Below are 22,840 nucleotides of genomic sequence, written 5' to 3' on the forward strand. Positions count from 1 at the left end.
TTATATTATGTTTATTAACAGTACAACTCTCAACGGAAATTGGAAGGACCATGTGAATCCTTTCATTGTTCTCTACTTGCCTTGTAATGTTTACTTGCATCAAGCAAAGGAAAACTGACTTTAAAAATACAGATGGGGGGGGGGGTGCTGGTTATATTTTTTTCTTTTTTTTCTCCCCCCCCCCCTCCAGACAGGGTTTCTCTGTGTAGCCCTGACTGTCCTGGAACTCACTCTGTAGACCAGGCTGGCCTCGAATTCAGAAATCCGCCTGCCTCTGCCTCCCAGAGTACTGGGATTACAGGCGTGCGCCACCATCACCCGTCTGGTTATATATTTCTGGTAATAAAGGCCCCAAGCCTAACAACCTGAGTTCAAACTCCTGGACCCTCCTCATGGAGAAAAGAGACTTACAGCTGTAAGTTATCCTCTGATCTCCGTGTGTGTGTGTGTGTGTGTGTGTGTGTGTGTGTGTGTGTGTGTGTGCGCGTGCACGCGCGCGCACATTACCACCACCACTACAGTAAATAATTTTTTTAAATGTCCTTAATATAATATGTTGGGAATCTAGGCATTGATTTTCATGGATGTCACTAAATTATTTCACCCTTTACATACATTTTCTTCTAGCAGACACAATGGATTTCTTTGGAAATGTTAAGTGGATCATTTCTGCCTTTGTTCTTTTAAAACTCCAGGATATACAATTGTTATTCAGAATTTCAGTTTTAAATCCATAGATGTAACAGTAAGAAAAACCACAGTTTTGGAGGTTGAGTGATTCATGAAGTAGAGCTGCTACCTTCTCTGGTACTCTAAACATATTGATATCTGTTCCTTCCTCTTCTCTGCCCTCTCTGCCTTTTAGACCAACTCTGTAGGCCAGGTGACTCCTTTTGGTTTATATAACTAATGCGTCTCAGAATTAGTATTCTGACCCTTGCTTAGGAAGAGAAAGTAAGAAAACCATCCATAATAGCTTTTAAGTTCTTAATTATTGTGGAGTAATTTTTCTGTCCTGATTTTTGTTTGTTTGTTTGTGTTAATGTTTCTTACTTGTTTTCATTATAGGCCACTGAAAGGTATGATATATTTGATCCAAGACAGTCCATTTCAGCCCAGGAATCTACAGTGGTGACAAGGACATGGGACTCCTCCCGCCAGATTACTGTTGGTTCAATACAATTGACATCCTGGCTGACAACTGTGAAAAGGAACCTTGGGTTATTTTATTTTATTTTTGTGGAACACCACAATCTCAGATCCATAGGACACATCAGGTAATGTTCTTCTGTTTCTTTGGGTAGCCTATTTTCATTATAGTTCATCCATAAGAAAATGAAGGAGCCTGAATATCTTCCTTAGCCAGTGTACCTTCTCTTCGCTTTACAACCCGAACTGTTTTCATAATGAGCCAATAAACTTCTGGTTTGTGATCAAATTACAGAAGGCATTCTGCTTGCTTGCTTGCTTGCTTGCTTACCCCAGAGTATTGCCAAACTTCTTTTACTCCCAGTCTTTTGTGGGTGATCCCCTCCCTCATACAGATACTGGACTGTAACCCTGCCTAAATAAAATGTGGTTTTATTTTATTTTTAAATTCAGATTAGTCTGTGATTTTACAGACTATGTTTCAGCTTCCAAATGTCCTTATATTTAACTGTAAAGCTATAATGAAAAAAAGAGCTTTTAATTTTTAAGCTTGTTTAGAACAGATAAATTTCATCATGACTTTATATAGAAATGGCAAAAAATACAGAAAAGTTGGAAGAATATTATTCAAATACCAAGCATCCTTTGATTTAGTTTCCACACCTGCTTGATCCACTTTTCATGTGTGTCTACTTCTAGCTTTAGCTTAGTCTCTGGTGCATTCCTGTTCTGATACCTGGGATGAAATTTCTGTTGTTTTCTTAAATTGACTAGTTACATGAACTATTCTAGAATTTATGATTACACATGTTGTTTGGCATTGAATCAGTTGAGTCAGGAGTCTTTCATGTTTTATTTACATTATAATTGTTAACCCAGACTCACAAATATGTTTTGTATAGAGTGTTGCTTTTTTAAAAAAAAAATTAAATCAGAGCAATTTTAAAGCTTAAAATTTTAGGAATGTAGATATAAATTATAACAGGAAAATATATTTACTGTATGTAGTGAATACTCAGAGTACAGGAGGGGTGGCGTTCATTTTATTCCTTTAGAGAAGAAATACTTCAGTGTCATCTAAGTATATTTAGCTATCACTTCTCATCTTGATCTAGCTCATGTCTTCCCACTGTATCCTGATATTTTAAGAAACATGTACCATAAATATTACAGATCTTGGAGTCAGGAATTTTGCTTTTGTTTATATGCATTCAGCATTATTCTTAGAAAGATAGATAGAAGTCATTTAGTTAATATTATTTAGCAACTGAATGTGAAGAATATTTCAAACTAAATTGAGATTACTTTTCTTTTTTGTCAAGGCTTCAAGTTCCCTGTAGAATTCTAAAATAACCTTTGCTAATGAGGATGTCTGATATTGTTATTATAAAAGATGAAACTGAAACAATGAAGGATTTGGAGGCAGAAATGAGAGATACAACCAGAGTTGAAAATCTTATCAAATCAGAAAACTATGGGAAGATTTCGGCAGAGAAGAACGAACATTGTATTGACAACAATATTGATTTGCAGGTAAGCAGAGGTTTTTCCCACGGCTATAGATACCTACTACTCACTGTACCAGTGTGCTGCTTTTTATATGGAGCACACTTGTCACAGTTCTGTTTTGTTTCTGGTTTTCAAAACAGGGTTTCCCTGTGTAGCCCTGGCTATCCTAGAACTCTCTCTGTAGACCAGGCTGGGCTTGATCTCAAGGAACTGCCTGCCTCTGCCTTCTGGGATTAAAGGTGTGCACCACCACTGCCCCCCACTGCTGGGCTACTTGTCACAATTCTATATGGGAAGTTGACCCTTTGGTACATATTTACTACCTTACTTTTTCATTACCAGGACAGCTTGCTGAGTCTTAGGTCTTTTTCTTAATATTTTTCCTATATATGTCTCAGGATATGATTCTTTAAGTTTGTATGTAGCCACTATGTTGTTGGTTTTCTCCCTATTTATTTCACCCTCCTCCTTAATTATCAGTGCTATAATTGTTAAGAACTCTTAGAGGAGAGAGAAAGAGTGTTCAAACATGCAGAAGACCTACTGGCAGAAACAGCCCTCTAGAGGTTTATCAATCCATCACCCATTTCTGAGTAAAGAGTTTTGTGGGGAAGGGATAGATGTTACCTAATACTTTCATTGCTGTGTATGCATGATATTTTATAACCAACCATTTAGAAGGCTTTTAATTCCAGGCAAAGATACTTAAGTTTTAGAAAATGGCCAGACCCCTGGCTAGCTAGATGTTGGATGTACGTTTACATGATTTCTCCAATATGGCATTTTCAATGTAGCTAGGTGAATTATGTAGCTCCTCAGGCATGCTGGGAGAATGTTCCAACAGATAAGTGCACCAAGAAGCTTGGATTCAGGCTGATGTCTGAAAACCTCCTTTCCACTAGTTTTTGACAACACACACAGATAATTTCTGTCTAGAGGAAGAGAAATTTCCTATCTGTACCATAGGAAAGAGTTTGTGTTGATCTGAAATCTACGACTGAAACTTATCCTAATATTATCTTAACATTAATGCCTTACTGTGTTAGCTTTTCTTAGCTGTGTCTGATACCTAAAAACAACTTAAATGAGCAAACAATGTTTGAGGCTCAATTTCAGATTTCAGTCCATGTTGGCTGGCTGCAATGACTTGAAGCCTGTTGCAAAGCAGAAATAGAGAGAAAAAAACATAGCATAGGAAAGCTTTTTCAACTCACATTAGCAGAAGGGAGTTAATGTAAAGCAGCCTTGAGCAAAGGAATAACCCCCAGACACACCTCACTGCAGCCCACTGCCTCCAACCAGACTCCACCTTCATAGTGCATTACTTCTGAACAGATTATGTTCATTATGAGACTGAAATATGTACACTCAATGTGCCTTGCTAACGTCCTTGGGAATCTCACACTGTTAAAAGTTGAAAATTAGATCAACATCAGAAACTGGGGAGATTGTTCAGTTGGTTAAGTGTTTCCTGTACATACATAAGGACCTGAGTTTATGTCTCCAGCACCATTATAAAAGCCAAATGTGGAGGTGTGTGTCTATTCCAGGTGCTTAGGCAGTGTGGAAGTAGAGAAGAAAACCCTTGGGACTTGCTGCCAACCAGTTTAGTCAGTTCATTGGGAGACTCAAAAAGTAAGGTGTAAAGCAGAGAGCAAGACAGCTGACATTCGCTATTGAGAAACAGTTGTGTGTACATGCAATACACTCACACATCCACACAAAGATACTCATCTTACTTAGAGAAAAGGAATCGTCTTTGAGAAAATACTGTTACTTTAAAAAATGGTCTTAATTTTGTTTATATGTCCATGTTGTATGCGGAATACACAGTTGTGTAGTTCAGAGGACAGTGTTTTTAGTCTTTGTTCTCTCCTTCCTTTTTTATGTTGGCTCTGGGCATAAAAGTTAGGTGGCCAGACTTTCAAAACACCTTTCTCCACTAAGGAACCTTGCCAGCTCTTTTTTGTCATTTTTAAAATATCCAGAAAACTTTGGCCAAATGTGGTTGCCTATGCCCGTCATGCCAGCATCTGGGAGGCTGATGTGGGAAGATAGTAAGTTCTAGGCCACCCGGGTCTGCATACTGATACTTGTTTCAATAAAAAATGAAAAACCATAAACATATTAAAGAAAAATCGACCTTGAAGGCTGCTTGGCAAAAGTTAAACTTTTTTTCTTTTATTTACAAGTAAAGAAAGTTCCTTTAAGGGGCATATCATTCCTCTCTTTCTTCATTCACTAATAAGATTTGTATTTCTTATAAACATGTCTGATATGATGTTAGACAATGATGCCGATTTCTACCACTTTAAAAACTATTTAAGTTTCTGAACTGATTTAAAGTATCTCCCAATGATTAAGTATAATCAAATGGTATATTTTTTAATTTCTTTCTCCCTTCACCTTCTCCTTCTCAACCCTCCTTCCCCATCTGCACCTTTGATTTTTTGTTTGTTTGTTTTTAAGATAGCATCTCATGTAGCCTAAGGTAGACTTGAATTCACCGTGGCCCTGTCTACCCTTCAATTCTTGACCTTTCTTCCTCTGCCTCTAAGTGCTGGGGTCACACATCTGTGCTACCATACCTAGTTTAAATGGTAATTTTTTTAAAAAAGTAGGAGACATAACATTTTCCCCCACCATTTTTAATTAAACTTTTTAAAACAAGAAAATTGCCTTCCCTAATCATATGGTCATTAGCAGTCATTGCTTTAGGGAAGGTTTGCAATGAGCCATTTGAATTTGTGATTGAAATAATATGGATTGAGGCTGGAAAGATGGAAATTGCTTGAAATCAGCCTAAGCCATGAGACCTGTCTTAAAATAAGAGTTAATAATGCACAGTTATCTTTTAACTTAATCTGAAGTTACTAACTATAACTACTTACTACTAAAAATTCATTTTTTTTCTGTACTTTTAAGATACAACCTGAAATTTTTATATATATACAATGTATACTACATTTTGGAAAGAACAAGCATTGTCTCCCCAGTCCTAGTCCCCAACACATACTGTTTATCAATAATAGAATGGCTGTATCCACATTTTGTTAGTAACAAAATTAGTTATGTGTTAGTTATGGGCCAAAAGAGAGCTGGTTTTTATTAACACATAGTGTTATGGAGTAAGAGAAACACTCCCTAGAAGCCTGAATAAATCAACCATCAGTGCAAACTGTCTTAAGCAGATTATCTGGAAACAGCCCTGACCTCTTTGAGTTTTTAAAGGCAATTAAGACATACAGAAAAACAGCTCTGGACATCTGCAACAAGCAAGCATTGTTTATAGAAGTAGATAGATTAACAGTTAAATGGTCCAGCAGTTAACCTTTAGCTCAGGGTCAAATTATGTAGGTGTTTAGGGCCTGGTGTAGAACTAGTTTACCTTTAGGACTGGTTCAGAGACCAGTTTTAGCACTTAAAGTATTCTTGAACTACTTTCATGAGATGATATAACTGTTGTTCAGTAGGTGCATAAATTTTGTCTGATGTGTAGGATTTTTTTTCCACACACATCAATTAAAGTAGATAGTTAGTGTGACACCTTATTCCTCTGAGTTACTTCTAAGGGGATTGAGAGAACAGGTAGGAGACAACAAAGTAATGGTAATCTCACAAGGCTGTCAAGAGCAACTCAGGAAAACAGCCAAGGTCAGAAGTCTGAAATAGGAGAATATAGAACTCCAGGTCAGCTTAGGCTATATTTGAAGTTTAAGACTAGCATAGGCTACCTCATATGATCCTTATCAGTGTAAAACAAAAGCAAAGCACCTCATGTCACACCTCTATCAACAATTAGAATGCTAGTGTAGACAACAGATTTCTTAAATGGTGAAACAAATATGATATTTGTCAGATCCAAAATATATGTATGGGCTATCAGCTCTTTTAATCACAAGTGCCCATTAACAGAGTTGATCCTGGCTCTTCTCACCCCCCTACCCTAAGCTTTTTCAGCTATGGGCTTCACTGCCCCCCAGCTTCTCATTCTCTTACAACCCTGCTATTCCAGCTCCTAGTCAGGTCTTTTGTCTCCTCTCTTGCCCCTCTCTCCAGTTCTCCTTTGCTCTCACTCTTGTTGGCCTTTTTCGCTCTCAGCTTTGCCTGACATGGCCTGATCAGTCTGCTGGCTTGTCCTTCTGCTGGGGACTCTTCCAGTTGCCTCTGGCATTACTCTCCCTTATATCTACAATAAAAGCCTTACCCTCAAACATTCCTTGAAATAATTATGTCCTCAGTTTATACACTTTACTATTGTCAGTTACTTAATAAGCTAAGCACAGCAACACAGCTTCTTAAATTTCTCCCTTTATTGTCATCCAAGATGAAGTTTTTTCTTTAGTAATAGTAAAGTTGTTTCTTAACATCTTTCCAAAATTTCTATTTCAACATAACTTTTGTCTTTTAAGCCAATTTATATTCTTTGCTTTTATTGAATTTTATAAGCACTAAACAAGTTAAACAGTTTAAAGCTTGGGATTCATTTTCTAAAATACACTTCATTACTTAAAATTATTTCTAAAATTTGATTTCAAGTGACTTTGAGTCATATCCAGATATGGTATTAGCATTTATAAACATGGAAATGAAGAAATGCTTGAGTATAATTTTTTATATTGGACAATTTTTCTATATTCACCATTTTAATGGAGACCGTTTTTGCCTTCATTTAATATTTGGAATAATAAACTATGAGGCTGTGAGTTTCCCTGGGAACTTTTCTTGAGGGTCAAAAATAGACCTTTGGATTTTAACATCCTATTCTATGGCCAAAAGATTAAGTAGTAACATTAAATTGGTGTTTGTGTTTGAGTTGTTGATTTCCTTTTTTTTTTTTTTCAGTTATTTTTGACTTAAGAAAATATTGTTTTAGCCAGGCAGTGGTGGCACACTTTATCCCAGCACTTGGGAGGCAGAGGCAGGCGGATTTCTGAGTTTGAGGCCAGCCTGGTCTACAGAGTAAGTTCCAGGACAGCCAAGGCTACACAGAGAAACCCTGTCTCAAACCCCTCCCCCCCCCAAAAAAGAAAGAAAATATTGTTTTATTTCATTTTAATAAAAATAGGCAGTCTGGCATTGTTTTCACTCACCATTATGTTATCTTTAACTAAGTACAGAATTTTTTCTTTTTGTTTACATAATTACTTTTAATTTATTTATGTGCATACACTATCGCTATCTTCACATACACCAGAAGAGGGCATCAGATCCCATTACAGGTGGTTGTTAGCCAGCATGTGGTTGCTGGGAATTGAACTCAGGATCTCTGGAAGAACAGTCTTAACATGGCTCTTAACCACTGAGCCATCTTTCCAGCCTCCACATAATTACTTTTAATCCTTACTATTATACAGAATTACAGTGCAAATTAGTAATCTGCAAGGTGTCAAAAGTTTCAACTATTATAGTTTATTTTGTTAATTGAATGGAAAGAAAAAGAAAAATGGGAAAAAAAAGCAGAAAAGGACATGACTGCTTCTAGTTATGTGAAGGAGAAATTTTGTTATAGATATATGAGAGAGCATAGCCAGAGGCTGGGACATCTGGGAGAATCCAGAGTGGGCATGACCTGAGCCTAGACATATGGGGAAAAAGAGAGAGAGGGGAACTAGGTGCAGTAGTCAGGAGCCCCAAAGAGAGTGTGGTAACCTAAGTGGTTGAATTATATAGAAAAGACATCTAAGGGAAGGGAACCTCAGTCCCTGGGCTGGAGAAGGTTCAGGTAAGGAGCAAGGTGTGCCAGGGAGGAGGGCCCTCTAACAGGTAAGGGATGAGGGATGCTTGGAGAGACTCAAACTGCCAAGTTCACTTTGATGTTCCGTGTCCAAGGCTTGAAACCTAACAATAATTAGTGATTATAAATAAAAATGATTCTCTTCATGAAATAAGTTGGATCTCCTCTAAATTAGGTAATTATTAGATTGGCAATTACTCTTACGCTAACACACAATATACCTACCCATGAAGATTATTCTGATCTTCCTCAGCTTTTCTTCAAACTCTAGTAGCTGGTGCCTCTCCCAGTGTGTTATCAATGAAAAACTGAGAATCTATTAAGAATGTTCAATATTCTGTGCCCATTTGTTGACTTAGTTTCTGTCCTTTGGTATAAACAGGATAAACTGTATAAATTGAGGTTTGTCTTTCACCTTTCTAAATTCTAATTCAGTTAGTGCTTCGCACTACTAGAAAGGAACATAAAAGGGTTACTACATGTTTACTGTCAACATACGGTTCTAATAAAGATTAAAAAGTGTTCTCCAAATAAATAAAATCCACTTTAAAATGATTATAAATCAAACTGGAAGAATTCTGACTTAAAGCAATCTGGCTCCCAAACTAATAACAGAAAATTATTGTATGTATATAAATGAAGGCCATCTACTTTTATAAGCAGAAATCATTTTCTCTGCTCTGTTGTGTGTGCAGATGTCTATGGCAGGTTTTTTGTATATATTATATAGTGTGTATCAGAAATGAAAAGAGTTAATTTTATGTAATAATGTCATTGTTTTCTCTTGCTGCAAAACAGATCAACACAAACTTAGACAGTTAAAATGACTCTTCATTAGGAGCTTACAGTAGGCTTACCTGAGTTTTCTGCTTAAGATTTGTATTAGCTATGCTGATCCTTTGCAGAAGAGTTAGGAAAGAAGAGGCATCAAAGTGCTTTCTTTTTTCAGCAGACCTCATTTCCAAAGTTGGTATAAGGTCTGTGTTTCCTGGGTGACCTATCTTCAAACCAAAAAATTATTTTGAATCCCTCTGACTTTCCCATTTTCTCTCAACTGAAGAAAACTCAGCTTTTAAGAGGCTCATTTGATGGGTCAGACTCACCTCAGTTTTAAATTTATATCTTTGGATGAACTGACTTGGAGTTTAGATACTTCTGTAAATTCCTTTCCTTTCATGATGAGCCCAGCTTTGTATTTGGTTAAGTAGCAAAAGGATAGAGATTCATTCTTGGGAACTATTTTTGGAATTCATATATGTATGGAATCTGTCATATAAGCGTATGTAAGTGGAAGGTTACTGAACTAAGATTCTGAGACTCTTGGGTTCAGTTTGAGTAATTTATAACTGATTCTGGACTCTGAGGATACACGAAAGGAATTATGTCTTTATTTCAGTTCAGTTCTGACTTACAGAGAATAAAATGTCCGCTTGGCTCAGGTGAAGAGAAGAGCAGATTGTAATTAATCCACCAACATGCACAGAGTCCATTAGGCAGTGCTCCTGTGTAAATGTATTCAAACAATTTGCCTCCATAAACTATTTGAGGGGAGGGGGTATCTGATTTTCTCTGTATTTTGGGTTTTATTTTTCACTTAATGATCTAGAGTCAAAAAAAAAAAAAGAGTATAGTGTTTTAATCATTGAAGGCATTAAGACCCAAAATAGAGGTTGTACCTTTTTTGTACTCCTGCTGGTATTTCTATTGGCTTTACACAGAATTCTTAGGATGTTAGGATACATAATCTCTCTCCCTTTCTCAAAATGGAAAGCTTTGTAGCCTGAGTATTACCAATTTTAAATATGTATTTTATTTGTTGTTGGATTAGCTCCCTACTGCTAATGAGAATATTTGTCTGGTCCCTGTCTTTATGAGGAGCTTGATTCAAAAGGCAGAGAGGAAAGAGGCAGAAGGAAAGAGAGATAAATCTGTTCTGAGTTACAGGCACTGTAGGCTCAAGCTCAGAAGACAGCTAGTTGCTTCCATGAGTTAGCTGATGATGTGGTTAGTGATCACAGTAGTGCTAAACATACGTCTACCTTCTGTTGTCTATATAATAGTGTCTATTATTGGACATCTACCTTCTTTCTATCATTCTACTCCATCATCTTACAGGAAACCTAGTGAGTAGCATTCTTGACTAAAACTGATGGTGTGTCCTTCATTTTTTGCTGAAAATCCACACTAATCAAATATTTTCAGTAGAGAAGCTGGGATTTTTCTGACTTCAGCTAATTGATATTGTTGAGCAATTTAGTATGTCCAGTTACCTACCCCTAAACATTAGTAAAAATGTTGTTATAAAATATTGAAGAAACATATGTTTTTGCTATGAAAAAGACACCTTCAAAGGTTCCATATTGCATTCATTTAATACAGAAATTTGCTGATTTAAAGTAAAATGCCAATCCACAGAAGGATTTCCTAACTTTCCAACTGTGCTTCTGGAAGGAATCAGTACTCTTTCTCTGAACCATCTTAGCTTTCCTTGTTTAGCACACTCTGTGGTTTAGGTGTATAAATTAAGAAGCAAATTTTCTGTTTGAATGTGAAATTTTAATGAAATCTTTCTTATTGTATACTCAGCGGCCCCCGCAGTCCTTTGGACAGACAGGAAAGAGGTCTAAGGTATAGTAACTCTCTGGTGTGCTGGCATGCCAAGGCTCCCTTCATGCTTGGTGGACACTTGTCTTCATACAGCACTACATTCAGTTTAGTTTTTTTTATTTTTCATCTTTTGTTTGGGGGCAGAAAGCTTCTTTTTGTTTTATTTGGGAGTTTTTATTTTTGTTTTTTTCTTTTTTTTTTGTCTTGCCTAGTCGCTTTTGTGCATTGCTTTTAATTATCCTTGGTGGGTTTTTGTTCTTCTTTTTTTAACTATAAAGAAAAATCGCTTTCTCACCATTTGTTAAAGTTGAAAATGGAATTATTCCCATTCTTGCTATTGCTATAATTTTTAAAACTTCAATTGTTTATTTTCCATTTTAAGGGGTTTTAATGGTATTTAATGATATATCTAACTTAAACATTTCATCTACTTTTTTTGTGTGGCAAAAACTAAAAAGAAATGTAGACACTCCTAGGGGGCTTTTGAATATGCCCTAATTTATGAAATGTAGCGTTAATTTTAAATACTTCTCTTTAGTCAAGCTCAAAGTTAAAGCTAGTTCGGAGCCTTGCAGTATGTGAAGAATCTCCACCACCCCCTGCAGCAGAGATATCACAGGAGACCCAGGTAAAAAACAACAACAAAGCAAAACAAAAAATATTTGAAGACTTGGTGGAACTGGAGATATTCTCTGATATGGTTCAATGAAAGTTGAGTGCTTATGTATTCTTTTATTTCTAGTAAATGAAACTGACTTACTAATACTTATTAGCAAAATTGCAGATCAATTAGTTAAACTTTTTACTTCATTCTGAGGCTTACAATAGAGACTCTTCATTTGGAAACTTTTGGGACTAGATGATTACCAAAGAATATAACTTTAAGAAAGTTATGTTACTATTCAAAAGTATTCAATATTAAAGTACTTCGGTAGCTATAATTACAATATAATTATCCCTTTTAATTGTGAGGTTTGGAAATTTGTTATGTTCTTATTGATTCTCTGGAAACTACCCCAACTTCTGCTTAATAGTTCAGTTAGCCTAAATGTACTCTAAAGCCAGTATCCCTTTTGCGTGAATCTAAAGTAGTTGTTTGATACTTCTAACTCTGTCTGTTCTTACAGAACATAAGATAGTAAGATACAGGCAAACCAGAATTTGAATCCTGTATTATTTTTGATGCTTTGATTTTGCTCTCTATGAATCTTATCTGCAGATGGTCTTTGGTACTATGAACAGTGTCAGCTCTGCTAATGATCATTAGTATGGTAACTGGGGATGTTAGTAAGTGGCTTCTACTTTACAAGAAGGTTTTGGGCAACAACTAGTACTTATTTAAGAAACCATGACAAATTATTTTAAAAAGAAAAAATCCTGACATGCTGTACTTGTTCACCTTCTGTAAATTTACAGCTGTCAGAGGAATGGTAGGATACACCTTTAACTCCAGCACCAAGGAAACAGAGTCAAGTGGATCTCCTTGAGTAGGCCATCCTGGTCTACTTAGCACATTCCAGACCATCCAGAGCTAAACAGTGAGCCCTGTCTCAAAAACACTTTTGTCTCTTAAAAAAAATAATTTTGAAGCAAAATTTTATACATTTGTTGATTCACACTAACCTTTTCTGTTTTCCCATGGCTTAAGTGATACCTTTCAAGAGATACTATAGATAATAAAGTTAGTTATAACATACTTATAATATGCCCTACTTTTATATTTCTAAGATAAGAAGGGGAATTTTAAAATAGATTGCAGGTCATAATAATCTTTAAAATCTTTTTTGATAGTTCAGGTGTTCAAAAGTTGTGATCCTCCCCTTGGACCTATGTAAAATATACATATGTATGTGTTTAATTAAATGTATTTGGCCGTACCATTTTTTCAGCACTGTCAAAAATACTCTTAAAATGTATAATAAGTATTATTGCCTCTAGAATTCTTTAAAGCCTAAACCTCTGGGTAGTTTGTTTTACAGAATGTGGTTGCTTTGTAATTAAGCATTACATAGCTGGTTTTTAGTAAGGCTATTGAGGTATGACATATTCTGAAAGGGAATAAAATTGTTCTTTGAAATACTAATTTTTAGAAGTTCTCTTTTGGCCTGGAGAGATGAGATGGCTCACAAGTTAAGAGGACTAGCTGCTTTTCCCGGGAAAGGAACAAGATTTGATTCCTAGCATCCACATGATATAGCTCCAATTTCAAAGAATCTGATACCTCTTCTGGTCCCCACAACATCAAACATGCATGTGGTATAGAAATGCACATGCAGGCAAGACACTCATATACAAAAAAAAAAAACGAAAAAATTTTAAGGAATTTCTTTTTGTTTGTTTTTTTTATTGTTGTTTTTCAAGACAGGGTTTCTCTGTGTAGTTCTGGTTGTCTTGGAACTCTTTCTGTAGCCCAGCTAGCCTCATACTCCAAGATCCACTTACCTACCTCTGCCTCCTGAGTGCTAGGATTAAAGTGTGTGCCACCACTGCCTGGTTTGGAAATTTCTTTTATAAGGCATAATCCAGGATGTGGTAGTTCATGGACTGTGTTTTGAAAGTTCATTTCTTCATTCTCTTGATAAAATGTTGTACTATCTTAGCCTTACCTTTATGATCCAGTGATGTTGAGGAAATGGCCATTCAAGAGTGTATTGACACAGAGAACTGTGTATCTTCTGAGGAAAGCTGTCTTATAATTCTGTTTATTTTACCGTATATGAAAAATATTGGGGGTAGTGGGAGATGCCTTATGATATATTACACACACACATACCCTACATAGTAGGAATTCCTCTGAAAAATACTAGGAGACATGTCAGGGGTGTGTGTGTGTGTGTGTGTGTGTGTGTGTGTGTGTGTGTGTGTGTGTGTGTGTGTTGATCACAGATTATGTATTTACATTTAAATTTACATTTTAAGAGGAGTTATACTGGTTAATTAAGAGGTTATGTCAGAATTCAGTTACTCCACTTACTGTGTTGTTTTCTGTTTCTCTTACACATAATTTTGGATAATAATCTCTTTTTGCCTGTTTAAATAAAAGATGCTTTTTTTCTTTAAAGGAGAATCCTTTTTTTCATGCCTGGAATAGACTAAAATACACCTGAAAGGGAACTAGAAAAATCAGGGTTCTGCTATTCTGTTCTAGTCCTTGATGCTGTACAGTTTGCAACAATTTTTCCACTCAGGGTGTTAATTTTTGGTGAATTAATTTGGTGTAAAACTCATTATAAAAAAGGTTAAGAAACAATTTTAAGAGAGATGTCACTTATGTGAGATAAGAGTTTGTAATAGGGAAATAACCTTAATCACAAATGTTATAATTTTCATAGTAAAGTGTAAGGAATAATTTTGCTTCCTGTGTAGGTGTTCTTGTTATTTATAGAAGAGCTTACATTGTAACCTCAGCATTCAGACTGGGTTTTCTTTATTCAGGTACTGGAAACAAGGTCAGCAGATGACAAGATGCTGGCTTTCTCTACTAGCATTTTAAAATACAGTTTGTCTTAGTTGAATAATTTAATATCTATAAATTAAAAGCTATGACTCTGAGAAAAAAATTTAGAAGTCTGCTAGTCATTGAAAGTACCTTTTAATCAAGATCTAAGAACTCAATGTGGAGTCTTTCCCTCTACATGAATGTCATCATTGGGTTTTCGACCTGACTTGTAAGAAGCTGCAAAGAAAGAAAACTAAAAGTTAATTCTGTTGTCATTTACAAACATCTGGAAACTATGGAGTGAATTAGAAACAGAAACAGTGTAGTAAATAAATAAAAGTCATAAATATGGCGTATAGGTTGGTGAGTTATGCCACTGTGTTTGGTAAGCAACACAGAGAAGACATAAAGTAGGTGTCCATTGTCCTAGTGGAGATTGCCCATGGACAGTGATGAAAGTGCATTCTGAGCATGACTGCCATTGAGCAATGTCCCCAGCCCCTGAAATTTCAACTAGGATGGAATGGAAGAAAAAAAAGTAGCTAATTATCTTACTGTTTCATATATATAATCAAAATTCTGCTAACATTTGTTTTACGTGTGGGAAGTAAAGAGAACTTGTCTGGCAGCAAGTTTGAGAATCCTGTCATTTGTGTCCCCTGGGTCACCAACCACTTCTGCTACTAAGTAGTAAACAAATGTGTAGTTTAGTCTAAAAGTAGGTCACACTTTTATCTTTACTTTAAATGGCCTAAAGTCTATTGTATATTTCTTCTAATTTTGCCTGAATAAACAAACAGCTTGATATGATCTTTGCTTTTCAGGATACATGAATTAATTTTCTAGCAATCTATGCTGCTTCTAAAATTGCTTTAATACAAATGATATTATTTTCAACATAAGATTATTCTCCATTTTGGTCTTGGATGTTATGGCTAATTGATAGTCATTCTATGTCAGGAAGAAACAGAACCTTATTTGATACCTTTCTAAAGCAGCTGTGTGGTGATTGAAAGAGCCACAGTGATATATATAAACCTCAAGTGAGAAAACAGGTGCCATGATTTTGAAAACTTTCCTGCTTATATTGTATTTGTATTGAAAGAGAAAAAAAGGAGTGTGTGTATATGGGATACTCAAGAAACTAAATTTGGGCTAGGAATGTAGTTCAGTTGATAGAGTGCTTGTAACATGCACAAAACCCTGGGTTCCATCCCTAATACCACATGAATCAGATGTAGGAGATGGAGTTCAGAATCATTTTCCTCAATATAACAAGTTCAAAGCTAGCCTAGGATACATTAAAAGAAATTGAGTTTTGTTAATTGTTTTCCTGATGCTAACACATTTCTGTTGTCATGACTAATAACATGACTTATCGATATCTTCACTGGAACAATAGGTAAAGAGGAAGTGAGTTCTGACCTCTAGAGTGTTTTATAAACACTATGCACTAAAACTGTAACAGGAGGAGTTGAAGAGAGAGCTCAGCAGTTAAGGCCACTGACTGCTTGCTCTTCTAAAGGTCCTGAGTTCAATTCCCAGCAACCACATGGTGGCTCACAACCCTCTGTAATGTGATCTGATGCCCTCTTCTGGTATGTTTGAAGACGGCTGCAGTGTACTTACAAGTAAAATAAGTAAATATTTTTTAAAAACTAATAGGAAAAATTTATATTCTCAAACAGTTTTGAAGATATGCTTTAATTGATAAATTCAAATGAACATATTAGGTGTAGTTTTGGTTTTGGCTTTGAGGCAACATCTCCTTCTGCTCCTGGCTGTACTGGATCTCACTATGTAGACCAGACTGGTCTCATGTTCAGAGATCCACCTGCCTCTGCTTCCTGCTTGCTGGGTTAAAAGGTATGCGTCATCATGCCTGGCTGAACATACTGTGTTAAGTTTGTTCTTTTCCTCAAGGCATTTTAAGTTTCTTTTTATTTGTTCATTTTGAGATGGGGTTTAACTATGTAGAACAGGCTGGCCTTGAACTCACAGCACTCAAATTCACCTATCTCTCTGCCTGTGAGTGTTGGTGTTACAGGCCTGTGCTATCACACCTGGCTTAAATTGCTTTCTAATTTAGAATCTTTAATGGGATTAAATGAAAATCTCTTCTCCTTTTAGTCCTTCATACAGTTTTGAATTACTTAGGAAGTGCCAATACTTAATATTAAATTAGTTAATATCATTGAATAACTAATTTTTCCTTCCAACAGGAGAAAATTCAGATACAGTTAACACAATCATTCGAAAAAGAGGAAAAGCCCTCAAAAGATGAAACAGATAAAGAAAAAGCCAGTGATAAGTTACCCAGAAAAATGTTATCAAGAGGTTAGTAATTTATTTTTATTTTTCAGATAAGAGTTTAGTTTCATTATCAATAATTTTTTACCCTTTGAACAACACGTCACATCTGTGTTGAAAATGATACAGTAGAATAGAGGGATAATGTAATGTTTTCTCATCTGCTTTATCATGGTTACATATATAGAATGTTGAGTTTTTCCAACCAAAAATTGTAACATAAATCTAAGTTACTAAGGAAAATGATCATAAAAATCTCTTAATGATCTCACTCATATTCAAATGCCAAAATCATAATTTGTGAATATTGGCTCCACTAAGTATCAGAGATCTTTGAAAGCAAACCTTTGTAGCAGAATTTCAAGAATCTTAAATAATTTTAGAAATAAAATTCTTACCTTCCATGAGGATCATTAAAGAAATCAATATAAATTTAGTCTGACATAAAGACTTATTTAAGAATATGTATGTATATGCAGTTATAATAGCCCACGTCATGAAAATTATATACAAGTTGACAAATAGTGGCCATCTGCCTTTCATCATGAATTCCATTTTCCTGCTTCATCATTTTTTTTCTTCATGGAACATTTCATTTTATGTAAAATAGACATAATGTACAAAAGGGAAAGGGATTTATGTTCAAACAACTTTATACTGGGTTTTTGTGTTGTTGTTTTTTAGATTCCAGTCAAGAATACACTGATTCAACTGGCATAGATCTACATGAATTTTTAGTAAATACATTAAAAAACAATCCCAGGTAAAAATTAAATTTATAAGGTTTACATTGTTTCTAGACTACCATATCTTGCTATATATGTTTTTTTATTATTGAGTTTGAATTTTAGGATAAGATTAAAGCTAGAAGAAATATACCAGTAACTTTCAGTTTTTTAGTACTAAGATTGTCTTCTAAGTACAGATGTATTTATCTTTGCATTATACAGGTTTTTATGGTTTGAAAAATCATTCCTATTCTTTAGGTATTTTCAGAAATAGAAATTCACCGATAGATAGATAGATAGATAGATAGATAGATAGATAGATAGATACTCTAAATTTGGATTAAAAGATAGATTTAATCATGAATATCTTTCTTGTTTAGTGTAGAAACTTACAATCAAACGCTTTTTAGAACTCATTTGAGTTAGTAGGTAATTAGTTGTAAACTTTCTGGCAGGGTCTTTTGAGGGCCTCTAAACGGTTATTCACAATACACCTCACCAGCCCTTTCATGGGGTAAAATGTCCCGTGGACAAGAACCCCTCTTCCAGTTATTAGCTTCCCAATGTGGTAGTTAGGTAACAGTGGGATAAAGATGAGACTGTCTCTAAGAAGGAGCTTTGGGGAGATAATGTGAGTCATTCCTTTGTGTCTCTGGGGACTTCTGTTGACATTGTCTCCAGCATGATTGTCAGCTATTGCTCATGTTCAATATTTGTTGTATCAGCTATTCATACTACAATCTCAAAAAATAAAAAATAACTTTGAAAGAGTCGTCGCAGTGATAGGACCTGAAGGACCGTAGGTATGAAGTAAACAAGAAGGCAAGCTGCTCGGCGTGGCTCTTTCCCGTTTTAAATTTATTTCTTAGTAGTCTCAGTAGAAAGATAGAGTCATTAGTTCATTGAACAAAAACTTGGCATGTAAATAAGAGGAAGACATGGTATTTACTATCTCTGCTAGAGAGACATACTAAATACTTAAAGTATAACAAATAATGTAAAGAGGGTTGTTCATCTGCTGTAAAATCCAGAGGTGTGGGGGGAGGGGGGTGTAGGGAATGCTCAGCTGTTACAAGCACTTGCTCCTATTCCAGAGGAGTCAGGGTCAGTGCCCAGCCCTCACACGAGGCAGCTCACAAATGCCTGTAACTCCAGGTCCTGGGGAGCCCACATCCTCTTATGGCTTCCATGGGTAACCACACATATATGGCCAGTATATGTTTACACAGTCATGTACACATGTAAAATAAAAATCTCTGTGTGTGTGTGTATATATATATATATCTGTGCACGAGAGTGTGGATCCAACCAGGTCATTAGGTTTAACAGAAGCCTGCTGAGCTATTTCATTAGGTTTATATTGTTATTTTTTTATTTTTAGCAGTTTTAGAGACTTTGGGCCTCATGCATGCTAAGCTAAGTTGTAACCCCAGGCCTTCAAATTTTAATTCTCAGACTATTGAACATAATTTAAACTGGTAAATGATGAAGTATCTAGATTTTTGTGATTGCAAGAAATATTTTTACAGGTCTCCAGTTACTATACACTTGAGGCAAGAAACCTGAAAAATGTTTGGTAGATAACTGATAGAATTTTACACCTTGTTGGTTTTATACCTACAAGGGGAACATTTGAGTTACATAAAGTGTTACAGGCAGCTGTATTGTGTGACTAATGGATACGGAAGCAAGACACTGGAGTAATCTTGGTAAAGGGTTTTTTTTTTTTTTTTAAGTAATTGGGGTTTGCTCATATTTATGTCTATGTTTTTTAAGTACACCTAAAAATTACTTGTTTGGGGTAATGCTCCTTAATTCGGTCAGGGGCATAAAGCATTGAGTGGTAGGCAACCTGAGGGACTGTTTCTTTGTTGATTTCTGTTTGTTGAATTTGCCATATTGTCTCTACAGTTAGTTTTATTACAATGACTAGAACACTAAAAACCCACAGATTATTGCTCCTCATTTAACTAAGTGGTTTTATGTTATTTTGATGGAAATCCTTGTTTCTATGGGTTTAATGATTGTATATATTAGTTTATTTTTTTAGCTTATATCCAATACCAAAATACTTAGAACCTTATTTATAGATTTTAATTTTTAGGATCTTGAACTACTACAGAATAGAAGGCAGAATGAGTAAATTAAGACCTTCGGAAAGTAATTGTTCCTTGTTTTTCTAGTACATTCTACTAGCAGTGGGGAAAGCTAGGGTAAAATAATGGATAGAGGAGATGATGATGATGATGATGATGATGATGATGATGATGATGATGATGATACAATATCATCTGCAATTCATAGGTCACCATTTTAGGGAAGAAAAGCCTGACTTTCAGTGGCTTTTAGAATTGTTAGATCTCCTTTTTTTGTTGTTGTTGTTGTTGTTTTTTCTTTTCCCTTGAGACAGTAGGATTTTTTTTCTCTTAATTGTAATACATTAACCCAGAGAGCATATTTATCAGCTATTTATTTCATATACAGAAAACCAGTTTAAGTGTACTGTGAACTCTATTAAATAAACTGCTGCTTCATAGTTTTTATCTATTTTTAGTAAGATAGTTTGTAAAAATGGAAAAATTACTGAAAATTATATCATCTCAAAGTAATTTGACCCCAAAGTTCAGATGTAAAAGAGGATCTTGGGGCTGAAAAGATGGCTTAGTGCCTAAGAACATACCTACTGTGAATCTAATTCCATCTGATTGGATGACTTCTGTCCTCTACAGGCACCAGGCACACACATGCTGCATAGATGTACATGCAGGCAAAACGCTCAATAAAATAAGTAACTCACTCTTTCGTTCCTTTCTTTTTTCTTTCTTTCTGTCTGTCTTTCTTTCTTTTTTCTTTTTCTTTCTTTATAAAATAATGGGTTTATTATGATACTTTAATACCTGTTCTTTCATCTTCTTAAACAGTTAGTTTCCAGTCTAGAATGTCATGTTTTGAAGGACTTTTCTCTTTATAGAGTTTGTTCCTAACAGATGAAGCACAGAACCAGCAGACCAGATAGCAGGCAGAAGCTACATCTTAACGATAATATGAACAACATTCTTTAGGCTCACTTTTACAAAGTTTTATATACACACATATCCACACACATTATTTACTTAGTCTAATTTGATATCCCTTGGATAGTACTTGAAAAGTGTATTTTGTTAATGACTAGAGAACAAATGTATCTGACCTTTATGCTGATTTTACTTTTACTGGCAAAAAAGAAAGGGAGAAAACAAATATATATTGGGAGAGTCTCATTACCAAAAAGATGGCCTTAAAAATACAATTATTCCATCAAACGTTACAGTATACTTTTAACACACAATGTAATTTATAAGGTTAATTATGAAATTACAATTTTTAAAAGTCTGAAAACTTGAGTTTCAAATTCTAATCTATTATCTGATTAGAGGGCTAGACAAGCAATTTTTGGCAGTACTAACTGAGCTTTTACTAGGATGCATAAATTCTGCTCCTTTGGTATCAGTCCTCCAGTGACAAGACATATCTTCCTGCAGACACCTAAACCCAAGATCTTTCGGTTTTGTTGTTTATAGCCATTTTCAAGCAGTTTCACCTTTTGATGCTGAACTCCCAGAAGGTGTTGCTATTTTGACTCAATGAGTTCTCAGGCTCCGCCTCCACGGGCCATAGCCCCCTGGCTGGGGCTAGCAGCTTTGGCAACTTCAAGGAGGGCTGCCAGAAGTCATGAGATCCTGCCATTCCGCAGGTGGTTGGTTAGGTTCATCACAGCCAGGCGAAAGAAATGGCACCATCGCTGACTCACACCCTGCAGGGTGCTCTGTGGTAGAAGAGGTTTTTGTTTTTGTTTTTAATGAAAAAGATCTAATAGTTAAGCAAATTAGTCTGTTTCCTAGGGTGATTTCTATGAAAGAAAAAATTCCTCTGTCCTTCCTTCAAATTTAATGGAAGAAGGTTATGTAAATACTTTATATGAAATAGTTTTATTTTCTTCAAACCATAATTTTTATGAACCTGCATATTATATGTAATCTATATTTATATTATTATAACTATACAAAAAAGAGTTTAAGAGAATATAAAAGGATGTTCTGAGCAAACAACTTAAATAATAACATAGAACAAGAGGTACTTAAGGAGCAAGGCTGAACAGAATAATGAGCATTTTGTGATTTCATCAGAAATGAAGCCTAGTTCATGTTTATTGTAGGAATTTTACAAAATTTGAATTCTATGAGCAATGCAAACCTTTGACAGATTAAACTAAAGGAATGCTGTGGTAGCCTAGTATTCTTAAAGACTATTGTGCATGCTCCACATTGACCAGGTTAGACCAGAACAGAAAAATGTTGAAATCCTGGTTGCTTAGTTACTGTAGTGTGGCAGTGGAACCAAAGAAGGTAGATGGAATTGTCACCAAATTCCCTCAAGAGAATTACATAGGGGATGGTGCTAGATACAGTTGTATGCACCTATAATCCAAAAATTCATGAGGGAAAGGCAGGAGACTCTTAAATGTGATGGTGCGGGTCTGTAATACCAGCTACTTAATGGTGACTGAGGCAGAAGAATCACAAATTCAAGGACTTCTGGATTACAACTTGAGCTCAAGGCCAGCCTGTACATGTCAATAAGATCTTGTCTTAAAAGTGGGAAAAATAAGAAATCAGTAGGAAAATATGGAACTGAAGAGATGGCTCAGTTAGTAAAAGTATTTGACAAACAAACATGATCAACTACATTTAGATCCAGCACTAATATGACCAGAGCTCAGTTTAGGGGCTGGACAGATGGCACAAGGTTAAGAGCGCTTGCTGCTTCTTCAAAGGAAAATAATTTGGTTCCCAGGACTCACATTGGGCAGTTTATTATCACTAGCCACAGGGAATATAATACCACTTTTGGCTTCCAAGAGCATTTGTATACTTGCATTCATACATAAACATATATACAAATAAAATCCTTTTTTTTTTTTTAATAAAAGAAAGCTGAGCATGCCAGTGCATGCTTATAATCATAGTACTGGGAAGATGAGACAGAATACTCTTAGCTGCTCACTAGCCAGCCAAACAAACCCGTGCTTCAGGCTCAGTGAAAGATCCTATCTCAAAAGAAAAAGATAGAAAGTCATCAAAAAAGACAACCAGCTTGAACCTCTGTATGTATATGCATAAGTCTATGCACATCAACATGAATGGTATACATTCTCTCTTTCGTGCTTCCCCCATCACACACAAACACACAGGATGTAGTCAACTAAAATTCTCAGTTCTTCACACCACTGTAAATAGAAGGTTGTCTGGGTGGAAAGATGGCTCAGTCGTTAAGAGCACTGACGGCTCTTCTGAAGGTCCTGAGTTCAATTCCAGCAACCAC

The 22,840-nt window shown here is 35.6% G+C and overlaps 1 protein-coding gene across 1 annotated transcript in view; it reads left to right on the plus strand.

Moving 5' to 3' along the window:
- R3hdm1 (R3H domain containing 1) overlaps positions 1-22,840 on the plus strand; it is a 123,466-nt gene that overhangs the window by 45,104 nt on the left and 55,522 nt on the right. Inside the window, 6 exon segments of the mRNA XM_052201243.1 lie at positions 1,069-1,277; positions 2,472-2,682; positions 10,982-11,023; positions 11,541-11,630; positions 16,664-16,778; positions 17,436-17,514. Of these exon segments, the coding sequence (XP_052057203.1) occupies positions 2,512-2,682; positions 10,982-11,023; positions 11,541-11,630; positions 16,664-16,778; positions 17,436-17,514 (497 nt within the window). The 5' untranslated portion in view covers positions 1,069-1,277; positions 2,472-2,511.

The sequence above is a fragment of the Apodemus sylvaticus genome, chromosome 12 (assembly GCF_947179515.1).
Source record: "Apodemus sylvaticus chromosome 12, mApoSyl1.1, whole genome shotgun sequence".
In the NCBI taxonomy this organism is placed as follows: Eukaryota; Metazoa; Chordata; class Mammalia; order Rodentia; family Muridae; genus Apodemus; species Apodemus sylvaticus.